Source organism: Lampetra planeri, chromosome 9, assembly GCF_965212315.1.
Source record: "Lampetra planeri chromosome 9, kcLamPlan1.2.h2, whole genome shotgun sequence".
Lineage (NCBI taxonomy): Eukaryota > Metazoa > Chordata > Hyperoartia > Petromyzontiformes > Petromyzontidae > Lampetra > Lampetra planeri.
In genome coordinates this window covers 8,502,959-8,516,772 of record NC_136115.1, presented here as the reverse complement: position 1 = coordinate 8,516,772, position 13,814 = coordinate 8,502,959, and the positions used below count along the sequence as shown (strand labels likewise).

The window sequence follows — 13,814 nt, the reverse complement described above, 5'->3', positions numbered from 1 at the left end:
CTAGCTATATTTACGCAGAATGTTCACCTGGATGCAAAACATGGAAAACTGAATTAAATTACACTGAAAAATAAAAATAGTTCATGGCATACACATACAATAATAAACAACATCGAAACATACAGAAATAAATCACAATGCCATTTTGTGTAAGAACACAACTCATGTAGTATAGTCACACTAAATATTTACATCAACGACTGCTGATCTGAACAAGCTTCAAGAAATATATAATTAATGGGTTCTGGAACCTTCCAGTACCAAGTTGAGCACAAAAAATATTGAGTTTCCCATTTTCAAAAGTTTTGTTATGAAGCAAACAGTAGCACGATATTAAGGAGTGTTTATAACAATGACCAGAGACCACTTTTAACACCTGTGTTATAAAGTAAAGCACACAGGGGAAGAAAACATTGTCACGGTATGAACTTTAATCCATTTTTGAGACTGGTACATCACTGAAACATTTGGGTTATTTTTAAATTCCAAGTCAATATTTTTTTTTTAAATGTATAATACTATTCCTAACAAACAGAAAAGCAGTTCTGAGTGTAGATATATGGATAAATGGTTCCAGGTTTAAGGACATATGTGGCAGTTCTTTGCAGTATGAGATTTAAACTTCACAACCAAAAATATATCAAAACAGATGAGAGAGATTTTAGAGACGTCACTATTTTCAGTTTAGTTTTTTCAAGCTCTTAAGTGCAGAGTAGCCCATAGTGTGACTGCGTGCACCGATCTCAAACCATGGCCCACGTAATAACGCCACTGCCCGCTTAAATTATTTTCTGGCAACATTACAGATATTCACCATGAGGCTACTCCTGAAGCCATCCACTGGCTCACTCAACAACCGCGACATGACCTTATAAAGTTGCTGATCAACTCCCTGCCATATGAATGCAGAATAAAAACTGCATCCTTTCTGGACTTCATAGTTGCTGCTTTTATGCTCACCATCGATAATTTACAGTAGATGTCTAAATCGCTGTCGAGGCCTCTGTTTGAGGTGGTCTGCAGTTCATCTGCTTGACCATCACAGGGTTCAAGCATGGGCCAGGGCAGGGTGTGGGGCCTCCCGGCGGCCCATCTCCTCCAGTACGCTGGCCAGTGAGTCCAGATCCCCATCTTCCTCGTGCTGGGCCTCCCACAGGTCCAGCACCACCCCCGTGGGGCTCCCTCTCATCTCGAAATACTCCAGGCAGCTGCACCGCACACACAAACACACATGGGCAACAAACACACGTTCAGAACTGAATCTCTGTATTTATGTGCTAACTATATAGTGGAATAGAGGCACGGAAGTGCTGTCCTTAACCCTGACCCCATCGGCAGTGGGAAGCCCAGCGGTCAGTCACGCATTCCCTTTAAGCCACACGACTGGCCATGACTACTGCTCCCAGTAACCTCATGGGAGGGGTCCTCAGTTCTCGGTTGGTAGTCCAGAGTCAGCAGTGGGAATTACAATTCCACATGGCAGGTGACACTCTGATTGGGCCATCGGTGGCATTCATTCTAACGATCCTGGGAGGATGGTTATGGGGCCAAAGCCACCACCTACAAGCCGATCAGCCATAAAAAGTTCAGCATACGCCAGTTATCTTGGGTAATTAAACATTTTGTTAAGTATATCTATCGTGTTTAAAGTTAATAAATAAGTAATTATTCGTTTACAAGTTTGCCGTGGTGTCATCGCTTCGATCTCCTGGCACTGCGGTTGCCACAATGAGCAAGTTTAATACATCTCATCCACCTCTACACCCAGGAGTATAAATGGGTACAACCACAGCCGTTCGGCATGTCACGTGCGGTGGGGTAACGTGTGGGTCCTTCCATCTCTTGTAAAACGTCTAGTGGGATGTGTACAGTTGGCTAGGTATGGTGCAAAAGAGGGCCCACATACATACAAAGAGTAGGCAAAATACCCTCTAAAGGAGCTCTCAAAAACTTCCTCTATTGAAGGTCCTTCTGTCAGCACTGGCATGAGCAAGAATTTCAGTGCTGCACCTTTACCTTTTGTTTTCGTTAATTTTTATAGCTCTTTACTATTGTTGCTTCCCCTCGAGTAGAATGATGCAATCGGATGTTTCTCTTATAAAGGTACACCTTATACTGCATATGTGAATTAATTTTAGTTTCATAGTTCTCCACATTTCATTTCTCAGACTCCTCTGCCTCAGGAATGTAAGGCAGTTAAATGCATTTTATTCAAATTACAAATTGGGCCCAGAAATGCACCGCTAAGTAGATTACGCCTTATTCTCACAGGAGCAAACATTCCCACAATCCAGTGTCATTAACATCTTACAATTTGATTTTTAAATATAAACGAGTTTATTTAGTACAACTCTATTTTATTATATATGGACTTGTCTGTTACTCAATAATTATATATATTTAAAAAAAAACTCTTCATCAGAAAAATATTCTTAAAATGTAATTCTCATCAGGCCCCCATTGTGTAAAGTGCAGTCTTCAACCATTATTAACTATCTCTCTGGCCTGTTAATGCAAAGAACGATCTTCACCTGAAATGCTCTATATTGTATGGTATTCCTTCTAAGGCTGTGCTATTGACAAATGTTTATATTTGTTTTTGGAATTGTCAATGGAAGCTCCTAAAAATGAAGCTTGGAATGCCTGATTGAATTGTGGATGTACGAATAGAACGAACTGGTTACATGGCAACACTGCAATGCAGTTACTGGAGTCATTAGCCCAACAGTACCCATTAAATGTAGTACGTAAGAATATCAACATTCCATGGCAAATGTGAGAAAGCCTATTGACATTGATATTCTAATTATGGTTTTTCACATTTGTACAAAATAACTTCACTTAAATATACACAGCATGCTTTTAATTTATAGATATCAGCACACTTCTCATATTCTGATATCTTGTTCTTAGCTGTAACTACAAATGGGATAAGCATGTCTTTGTTCTATGAAATAAAACTTCATGTAATTGCTAAAACCTTGTTTTACACAAAGGTTTGTCTCGTGGCGCTTTATTTAATTATTTCATAAGGGAAACTAGGGCATTGGCTTGGTAATGACTTGCTACAGGATGTGACAATGCCCATAAAGGATGGTGTGCTCAGTCATGCTGTTTACATCATTGGTGATTGACTTAATGCTGCATATTTTACAATATTCTCTATCTTGGCCCATGAGTAATTGTTTATTGTAATAGAAATATTAAAATGTATAAATTAGGCTCGTAAAATGTATAGCATATATACCATATGTTGCACGACCTATGTAAACACATGATTACGAATTGGACGAAAGAAAATAACTAAGGATTTTTTATGCGTGCAGACATAAGCAATATTTAATTAATATGACGCCTCCTCAGAATGTATTGTTTTTATAAGGGACTATGATAATTGTTGTTCTTCATTTAGACAATTTTGTAATTATATGAGATTTTTTTTTACAACTCTCGGTGTATTTTTTTAGCTTACCATCGTATTAAGTATTTTTTCAATTCATTAGTAATTTTTCAAAGGCAATATTTTTGCAATGTATTCATTTTTACTTGATTATGCATTTTTGGTGCTTTGGAAACACATTCAATTAAATTGAGTAAAAAAAAATCCTCAATGTTCCTACAGCCATAAGATTTAATTAGTGAACATCATTGACAATGCTCATGCTAAAGCAATTACAATTACATTACTGTATTTTCCCATGTAAGATTTAAGTTGTATATTATCCAACACATTCAAATGCCTGGTTCACTGAATCTCCAATGCACTCTAAAATGCTATACAAAATACAATCTGTCTCAAATAACCTGGAAAAGAGGCAAGAAAATGTGTGGATAAAGCGAGCTTACTTGTTGACAAAGACAAAGATCCCCTTCATAGCATTAACAGACTGTTGGGGAAAGTGCTGTTAGCGAGCACCTATGAAGGCCGGCCCAGCACACGTGGGGGTGGGTGGCCAGCACCACGCCCGATCGCCTTTGTCTCCCCAGTGGCGATGTTTTACTCACATCACCATTTGAGACTGAGTCGACCTAGGGGAGGCCCAGGACCGTTTCGAATAATCGTCACCGGTTTTTAGCCATGAGCGGTAATTGAACTCGGGTTGCCAGATGAGTAGCACAGTGCCCTAACCACTTCGCCACCGCTCCCCACTGACTTGTTGGCACACACATTTACACATGCTCCTAATTCACAAATATGAACTCATGCACACACGCACGCACACGTGCGCATGGTCACACACCCATGCTTTCGATTTTATATGCGATTAAATATCGCCATCCCTACACAATCATGTGCGACGAAAATTCTATCTTACATTTCAGGCATCCACTTATAATTATATCTGAAAGCACAATCACAAGCGAAATGAAAATTAGGTTTAGAATTCAGAGAAATGTGGGAGAGAGGAAATTACACGTAGCATGACCTCCATCATTATCTTTATCAACCATGATATATCCACTGCTGGAGGAGCAAGTTTCTAAAAACCTCCCCGCCTCTGTCCACCCAGGCAGTAAACATGGGTATGCCACAGCTAATTGATTGACAAGTCGCATGCAGTGGGGTGAAGTTTGGGTACCTCCACTGCTTCCGAGATATCTGGCCACCTTGAAAGAGGACTCGAAAATACCCTTCAGAGGGGCTCTGCAGAGCTCCCTCTAGTGGATGCCCTTCTGCCAGTAGTGGCATGAGCAACCAATTGCAGGGCTGCACCTTTATAAGTAAAATTTAGTACAATGTAATTTTCACGTTATTTTTACCCTCATAACAGTGTGCTTGAGCAAAACACGTACATAAATACTCTAACATTACTCATATAAATCAAATATTGCAAAGCCACTTGTCTGCGCTCGATTGATATTTGACAGATGTGACTGGAATTGTGAATAGAGTTTTGCTTAACACATTGAGATTGCTTTTTCTATACAATTATTGGGCCTTCATAGTGGGACTAGACTGCTGCCAGATATGTGTATTGTATTGCTGATAAAACTAACCTGGCTTACTATATCAGCATCAACCCACATGGTGTTGGGAAGCCTTCGTCCGTTGAGGGATTGAGATTGGCTTGAATGTATTGTGTTTTAAATGTATTTTTCTTTTTAATAAAGAAGAAAATTTTAATTAATAAAAACATGCCATTCATTACAATAAGACATTTATAGAGTTAAAAGAGAAAAGGGTGAATAAAAATATCAAATTCAGAAAATATATGTAAAGATAGCATGGATAAGTATATTAATACACAGATTCAGTATAAACTAGTAAATAGTGGTCTGATTTGCATAGATTATACCATTGACTGCCTTATTCCATCGTGACATAATATTCCTTGATATTTTTTGATGGCTAAATTCACGTGATTCAGCCATGCAGAACAGTATTTTACAAAGTAATTCAGTGGTTTACTCTTAACAAGATGAACAGGAGGTGATGCAGATTGGTACTGACAATGTGTCTAGCCCTTAAAGGCATAGGTTATAAAGGCTGTGATGCAGGGTACAGAATTGCACCAAATTGACTCAGGGAATTAAAAATCAATGCCAGGGTAAAAGACATAACCCATTTAGGACTCTCTGTCTACCCACACCTGTTGATTTCCAGACTATTATATGACTAGTATTAACCCCATATAGGGCGCTGTGTCCATGGATACCTACTGATGTCCAGTCTATAACATTATTATCAATATTATTGCCAAATCGACCTCTCTCACTGTCCACCCATACCTGTTGATGACCAGTCAATTCTAATTAACCTCATACAAGAAACCGTCCACTCTTAGATGTCGATGCCCATTTTATTCATATTATGGGAGTCTATGGTCTATCCATTCGTACCTGCTGTGTTCAGTCTATTCTTAACATCCACATATAGGAGTCTCTGTCCACCCGTACCTGTTGATACCCAGTCTATTCTTAATATCCCCATATAGGATTCTCTGTCCACCCGTACCTGTTGACACCCAGCCTGTGCGCCAGGAGCCTCCAGTCGTTGCCGCGGGGGTTGGGGGAGTCCAGGCTGCTGCACAGCTTCTGGCGGATGGAGTAGGGCAGCTTGAAAGCCTGGGGACCCACGAGGGCCGAGCCAGCAGAGGCAGCCTCCGTGGGGGAATCATCAGTGGCACTTGGAGCCTGCAAGACACAACAGCAACAACATCAGCAACCACTTCTTTTTCACAGGGCTGATGTTGATGTAGAGCAACAACTATGATTTTACATTGCAATGGTTGAGCAAACGTATTACATCACGAGTAGCAGAATGGTGCATCGCTGTGATCCTACCTTCGTATTTGCAAATCTGGCACCGAGTCATTCTATGTCCCATGGTCTATTCTGAGTGACCACAGTCGGGCACCGGATAGTTTTACAATTCCCATTTGTGCATCAAGTATCCAATTTGGCCACTGACTAAATATAAAATTATCACCATAATGTAATTACCCGAGTAGTAGCTGTTTGGAAGCTATATCATTGAGAGTGCTAACGTATTATATGCATCACAATTGGCAGCAGATTTTTCTCTCTAGAAGAAGTCACAATTGCTGGATTCACAATTGGCTCTCTCTTTCATCTTTGGGAGTAGCCAGACTGAAATGTATACATTCAAAATAATGATGTGAATTACTGAAAATTATATAATGTTAAGAAATGTAACTTAGATTATAATATGAATTAAGCATATGATATTTAGAAAGGTGGCATGATGCATAGGTACTGAAATAAATGTACACAGGAAGTGTATTTGTACCATACAAAGGTCTAGAATTTAGAATATTTATATCGGTCATTTATTTAAGGTGAACTTTCCTGAGCGAGATAGTAACTATACACGTTAAATTCCTTCTAACGACCTATTTCCTTTGTTGTTTTAAGAATGTTGCTAAGAAGTATTTTATGAAGCATAGCACTGGGCTACATCACATTTCAATTACCTATATAGCAAAATGTTGAGTAACTCTATTTTTCTACATGAAGCCATCACTCTGTTAGAGTGGTGTATCCTTTCATGTTCGTTTCTCCATCTAAGCTTCGTGTCCTACTCTTGACTCATTAAAACAATTAAATTTAAACTCTGCAAAGTAGAAGAGAGGGAATCTTTTTGGAGGTTGCCAAGGTGAACTTTCCTGAGCAAGATAGTAACTATACACGTAAAATTCCTTTAAACTACCTATTTCCTTTGTTGTTTTAAGAATGTTGCTAAGAAGTATTGTATGAAGCATAGCACTGGGCTACATCACATTTCAATTACCTATATAGCAAAATGTTGAACAACTCAATTTTTCTACATGAAGCCATCACTCTGTTAGAGTGGTGTATCCTTTCATGTTCGTTTCTCCATCTAAGCTTCGTGTCCTATTCTTGACTTGATACAGCTGTCGTGGCTGTGACGGTTCCACCTGAAGACGGAGGCTTGTGTTGCTTCCGAAACGTCGTGATTTTTATTTTTATTTTGTTTTATTTTACTTTTATTAATTTAAATGTTTTACCTACGTGACTTTACCGAAAAAACCTAAGAATACTCATTAAAACAATTAAATTTAAACTCTGCAAAGTAGAAGAGAGGGAATCTTTTTGGAGGTTGCCATGGTGAGCAGTCAGAGATGAAGCGGCAGTTCATTTTGAAACACATTTTGCATTTTTCTCTGAAGCCTTGGTACAACATTAAAATTTAGTCTTTCTCCACCACTGCCAGGACATGCCAATTAACGAACAAGAGACATCAAGCAGAGCCACTGCTTTTTTTCAGAGCTCTTAGGGAAATTACTAATTAAGTTCAATTTCAAGACAGTATTATTGGCTGTCTTCGCAGACACAATTCATGAACCCATTACATCAAACTATTGACGATACTCTCACAGCTGTGTATGTTCACGTTCAAATGAAGTGGAAATTGTATTTATTTAGATGTTTATTATTCTGGATATTATTTACATATGTCAATTAATAGCTGTTGACATTACACGACTTTGCCTAAATAATAACTTAACCTATCGACCGATCATTAAGCTGGGCAATACTGTCGTATGTCAATTGACAGATTTTACTGGTAGGAACCTCCTGGTTGCACCAGCCCACAGAGGATTATTGTGTCCGTCCGTCGTGCATCCAAAAATGGGAGGGGTGGGGCTGGGTGGAGAGGGGAGGGTGGGGCTGGGTGGGGGTGGGTGGGTGGGTGGGGAGGGGGTGGGTGGGGAGGGTGGGGCTGGATGAGGACAGGAGGGTGGGGAGGGGCTGGGTGGGGAGGGTGGGGCTGGGTGGGGAGGGGAGGGTGGGGAGGGGCTGGGTGGGGAGGGTGGGCAGAAGCTGGGTGGTGAGGGTGGGGAGGGGCTGGGTGGGGAGGGTGGGGAGGGTAGGGAGGGGCTGGCTGGGGGGTGGGAGGGGTGGGGCTGGGTGGGGAGGGGCTGGTCACCCGTGGTGCCTTTATACAACTCAACGTTTAACCTACTCACGCCGGCTTGTGCCCGCCCTCACAGTCGGGCATATTTGCGGAATACACCACGCCCCCGTTGACCCTGGCCATTGACCGAGCAACCCAACGTTCCTACCAGCTCCCTCCACAGGAATGTGTTAGTGCGGTAGAATGTGGGCAGCACCATTCAGCATTAAAATGCAGGTCAACATCCGCTTGACATGGGGACTCTATCTGCCCACAGTGCAATGACGTCGGCATTAGGCACTGTTGACATTCCCCTTTGATCAATGTTCTAGAGACCAAGCGAATTCACATTGCGATCCTAGAATCCTGTTTCGCAGTCTTAGCGCCAGATGTATATGTTCACAAACCATGTTAAATGCATTCAGGTGGCAATTTGCATCATTCTTGTTCTTGGAGATAGTGGCCTGTTTTTGCCCAAAAAAAATATAAATTCGTCAACAGATTAAACATGTCAAGATGAACAACACTGGACTACCTATGTAATCTCTGAGAGAGGAGGTCCACATTGTAAGCTGACTTGCTTGTTCATGCTTGATTTATAACCGCTGTTGCATCAAGACCAGATGGAACAAAAAAACATAGGATCGCCATCTGTCTAGGTAAAGGCACTTGTAACTAGGCAATGGACAACTTCAACTCATAAAAGTATACATTGAGTTCATGCGAAATGAAATGTGTCATGCATGTATACAAAAGACATGTGTACAGATGCCATGCAAATGGCATACGTTTAAGGTGACTGCAAAACTGGGTACGAGGCAGTGGTGGACATTCCACATTCATGTAGTGGGGACAAGTCTATCCAAGGAGCATGAACCATCACCCTCTAAGTGGCTTTTGGCTAAGCATCAACCAAAGACAGTCACTACATCACACGCTTTCAGATGTGATTCTGTGCCCCTCTAGAATGCTCTTCCTTCTGATATTAGAAAGTGACTGCTGAAGCTAAGCATTTGAAATCTAGATTGAAAACTCATTTCTTTTGAACTGCTTTTTGTATGAAGTTTGTTGTCCTTGCCCGGCACCTCCAGTTAACACAAGTGTGTGTGTCATCTCCTGCAGACATCGGTTTACTACTTGGGTCACATCGTCGGCGAGTCCAGGATAGCAACGGACCCCGACAAAACTGTGTGCGTGCGCACATGGCCAATCCCCATGTCGATGGGTGAAGTTCGCAGTTTTGTCGGGTTCGCATCGTTTTACCGCCGCTTTGTGCCCAAGTTTGCATCATCGCAAAACTGCTCCACGCTCTCACTGCGAAAAGTCAAGAATTTCGGTGGGGGGAGGAGGAGGAGGCCGCGTTTGTCGCGCTGCGCGACGGCCTCGTTAACGTGCCTCCCCTTGGGTACCCCGATTTTTCTTTACCATTTGTGCTGGATACAGACGCCAGTGACACCGGAATCGGCGCTGTACTATTACAGGTGGTAAACGGGGTAGAGAGGGTCGTTTTTTACGGGAGCCGTGTACTGTCCCCCGCAGAGCAGCGTTATTGTGTGATGCGCCGCAAATTATTGGCCATTGTAAATTTCGTACAACAGTACCATTCGTACCTTTACGGTAGGCTGGTTGGAAATTTTACAGGATTATTTATTTACGGTCACCTACAAGAAAGGTACACGCCACTGTAATGCGGACGCGCTGTTGTGATTTCCGCCAAAGGGCCAATGTGCGTGTTTGTTGGGTGCCGGCCATTGTAAACCTGCGGTTGCAGGATTGCCGGGCACCGTCGTGGTGTCAGTTGACGTTTTACCACCCGCATCAGCCGATTTCGCGATAACACGATTGGTCTCATGCACGCGGAATGGGGACGCCTCCAAGTGGAGGATGCCTCCCTGATAAAATTGTGGTGTCGCGTCGGAGCGAAGGGTGGTAGACAGGGACCAGCGGGTATGTCCTTCATGATCCTCCGTGATGGGTTGCTGATGAGGTGGGATGTGGAGGTGCAGCGTTACTGCATCGTTGTGCCAACTGCTCTGCGGGGCAGAGTGATGTGGGCTGTCCATGAGAGGTTGATGCACCTTGGGGTGAGGAAAACCTTATCAACCCTGAAGCGCGATTTATTTTGGGCCGGAATGTCAGAGGATGTCCACAACATGCTTAAGGGTTGTGTTGAGTGCACTTGCCGAAAGCTCCCGTCTTAACGAGCTCGTTGCTCTCAACATCCTCGGGCCATTTCCCGCCACCCCGAGGGGAAACAAATTTTTGCTCGTAGGGGTGGAGTACCTGTACCAGTGGCCGGTGGCATGGCCTTTGCCGGATCTGTCAGCTGCGTCCATCACGGACGCATTCTTGCACGGCTATGTTTTAGCTAAGGGAGCCCCGGAATGTCTCCTTACAGACCAAGGTCGAAACTTTCTTCAAAATTATTTAAGGTGGTGTGCAACTCCCTGAGCACTAAAAAGATCTGGATGTCACCCTACCATCCCCAGACTGACGGGATGGTAGAGCGCTTGCATAGGACTCTCACGTCCATGCTGTGCCAACAGGTCAACGAGGCGCAGTCCGATTGGGATTTGCACATTCCGAGTGTTCTCACCGCGTACAGAATAGCCCCTCACGCCTCAACTGGGTTCTCCCCCTTTTTCCTCATGTACGGGAGGGAATACGATCCCCCCATGGCGGCTCAGTTAAGCATGGATCCGGGCAAAAAGAGGGCCGTTGTGCCCATGCCCATGCTCCTTACCCTCAATCGACTGGCGGAAGCACGGGAGGCGTCTCGGGGTAATTCGGCCAAACGTCAAGCCGCCAATAAGAAGCTTGTGGGACTCCGCGTATCCGGAAACCCATGGAACCCTGGGGACAAGGCGTGACTGCATTGCCCCCAGGTGACCCTTGAGCACGTACTCTAAATTGCACCGGCCATGGCAGGGCCCAGTTGAGGTGATTGAGGTCAGGAGGCCACAGTACGTACGTATCCAGATTGGTCGCAGGTGCTAGTTTGTGCACCCGTCACGGCTGAAACCCTATTTTCCATCTTGTGATGTCGCTTCATCTACACTACCTGACGGCCAGGTGTCTGATGTGTCCGATGAGCCCGGGTGTACAGTTACGGAGGGTACGCCTCAGCGGGATTCTGTTTTTTTCTGCCTACAGGATCCCAGCGTCTGATACCCACGGTACCACCGGCGGCGCCATCCGCAGGCGAGCCAGGAGGGACAAAACGACCGCCAACCGCCTCATCTTCTCCTTCATCTTCTTCCCGGGAGGGGCCGCACCCATTAGGCCATTTACAAGGTTCCCAGGAAACCCATTTTTGTCCCACCTGGGGGCCCGGCGACGAGGACCCATTCCAAAACTGTCCGGTTAAAATCATCCGTTCCTTCCCGTTATTCTATTCATTTCAACGCCGTCTGGTGGGTAGTTGTAGACGCGAGCTGGGCTGTGGCTGTCGGTTGACCTGAGGTCCTTCCCTTGTTCACGGGCTGTGGCATGCTGATGGTCGTTGGGGGTTGTCGTGTCCCTGGGGGCCGGGTTTATCGCCGTGTGTTCACGATTGTTGTCTATTCCGGTAATTTATTGTTCTCGTTAATTCGATTCGCGGGCGGGATATTTATTGTTGTGTTGTTGTCCTGCTATGCGGGGTATGGAGGTCAACCGGGATGGCTGTTTTTTTTCACAGGGGGGGGGTGATGTAGTGACATCATAGTAACCCATTCCATGTAGTGACACGACATGGAATGGGTCACTATGGCGCGTAGCGCTGGTTGCTGGCAGAAGGAGATCTGCTGTTGTAGCAGCCGTGTCTGCCAGCGGGTCATGTGATAAGCCGGAGAGAGGGAAGTGGCACAAAGGTGACAGGGGGCATGTGGGGTGAGCCGAGAACCTTCAGGTAGGTCCTGGAAGGGGGGTGTGGCCGAGGGCAGAGCGAGGCCACGCTGGGTGGATAAAAGGGGGACCCCAAGCAAGGTTTGCGGCTGTTGTTTGGAGTGGAACTCGTCGTGCTACAGGAGTCTTCTTCACCGTCTTAACCTCCTCGGCGTCGTTGGTCAGGCAGCCTGTTAACTGTCCTGACCAGAGTGTAGTTATTCCCTGTGTCAGTGAAGGCTATAATAAATAGAGTGCCTCCTACTATTAGTGTCTCTGAGTGCCTCACTACACAACCACTGATTTACATTATGAAAATTTTTAAACATGAATATACAAGGTAGCTCAGTGGCTCAGGAGTCAACACACTGAACAGCACTGCTGAGATTCCGGATTCGATATCTGAACAGGCACCCATGATAAAAAAAATGAGTGGTCTAAGTGAATCACCAATGGCCCCACAAAAATATCTAGTTTACAGCTCTGAGAATCAATAATGTTTGACTGCCATGCAATGAACATCCCAAACAATTAAATGTTTAAAACATTGGGAAAGTGTGGGTAAGAGGCAACTTCACGAACTCTCCCAAGCAGTTTTGTGATATCACCTCGTGTGGGCTGTTCTCTATGAGAATCGCGAATGGCTAATTCTTGATATTAATACATGATGCAATTAATGCGTTGCCCCCCCCCCCACTCCCACAAAGAAAATGCAAACAAAAGGAGAGCCAAAGCTGCACTGACGCTAGGTAGACGAGACCCTCACATTGGCACTCGTGTTCAGATGCGGTGTGCGGAGAAGGCGAGGTCCCTGGAGATGAGGGGGATGGACTCACGTTGAGCAGGGTGGAGCGCAGCTGCAGCACCTGGCCCTCGCCCTCCAGCTGCTGCACACAGAGCTTGCAGGAGAACTCGGTGCTGCTCAGGCCGGCCCTCTCCAGGGTGAAGGTGCAGTGCAGCAGGCGCTGGCAGCCCGGCCACACGTGCCAGAAGGGGATCTCCTGCACGGCGGCGGTGCAACAAACAAAGGGTCAAAGCGCCGTGAGCCAGCGTTCAAAATTTCCCTGTCTCATGACCGGGACATTATCGACTTCACAAAAAGCTAAATGTAAAGGTGCAGCCCTGCAATTCCTTGCTCATGCCGCTGCTGGTGAAAGGGATTCCAAATAGAATTAGCTCTCTATATATGTATATATACATACAAAATGCATTGAGTGGAGTTTAACCGTTAGATATGTTACTTAATAATGAGATTGTGTGCATCTCCAGCTTTTCAAATATCTGGGACAATGGACTAAGTGTGCACTTTTACCGTTTTCAATCTCCCAGTTACACGAACAATGTAAATGATTTACACAGACTTGTCCAAAATTATTTGAAAGGCATCAGTAAAGCATAAAGTGGGTGTGTTGTGGGTGTTCAAAAGTTGAACACATTAGTCTTGCTTATGTACAACTAATGTTTGAGCAGTGCAACAAAAATAAATTCTAAGGTTGTTTGACATTTGTACATTTATAACAGGAATCCTAAATGCATGGCAAATCCATTAAGTTTCTGTTATCTTCATAAC

General features: G+C 44.2%; 1 protein-coding gene across 1 annotated transcript in view; it reads right to left on the bottom strand.

Annotated features, from left to right (window-relative positions):
- Positions 1 to 411: 411 nt before the first annotated feature.
- LOC144720768 (netrin receptor UNC5C-like) overlaps positions 412 to 13,814 on the bottom strand; it is a 48,067-nt gene continuing 34,664 nt past the window's right edge. The window contains exons 14-16 of the mRNA XM_078597793.1: positions 13,081 to 13,245; positions 5,957 to 6,135; positions 412 to 1,208 (exon numbers count right to left, since the gene is read on the bottom strand). Of these exons, the coding sequence (XP_078453919.1) occupies positions 1,049 to 1,208; positions 5,957 to 6,135; positions 13,081 to 13,245 (504 nt within the window). The 3' untranslated portion in view covers positions 412 to 1,048. The remainder of the gene's footprint in view (positions 1,209 to 5,956; positions 6,136 to 13,080; positions 13,246 to 13,814) is intronic.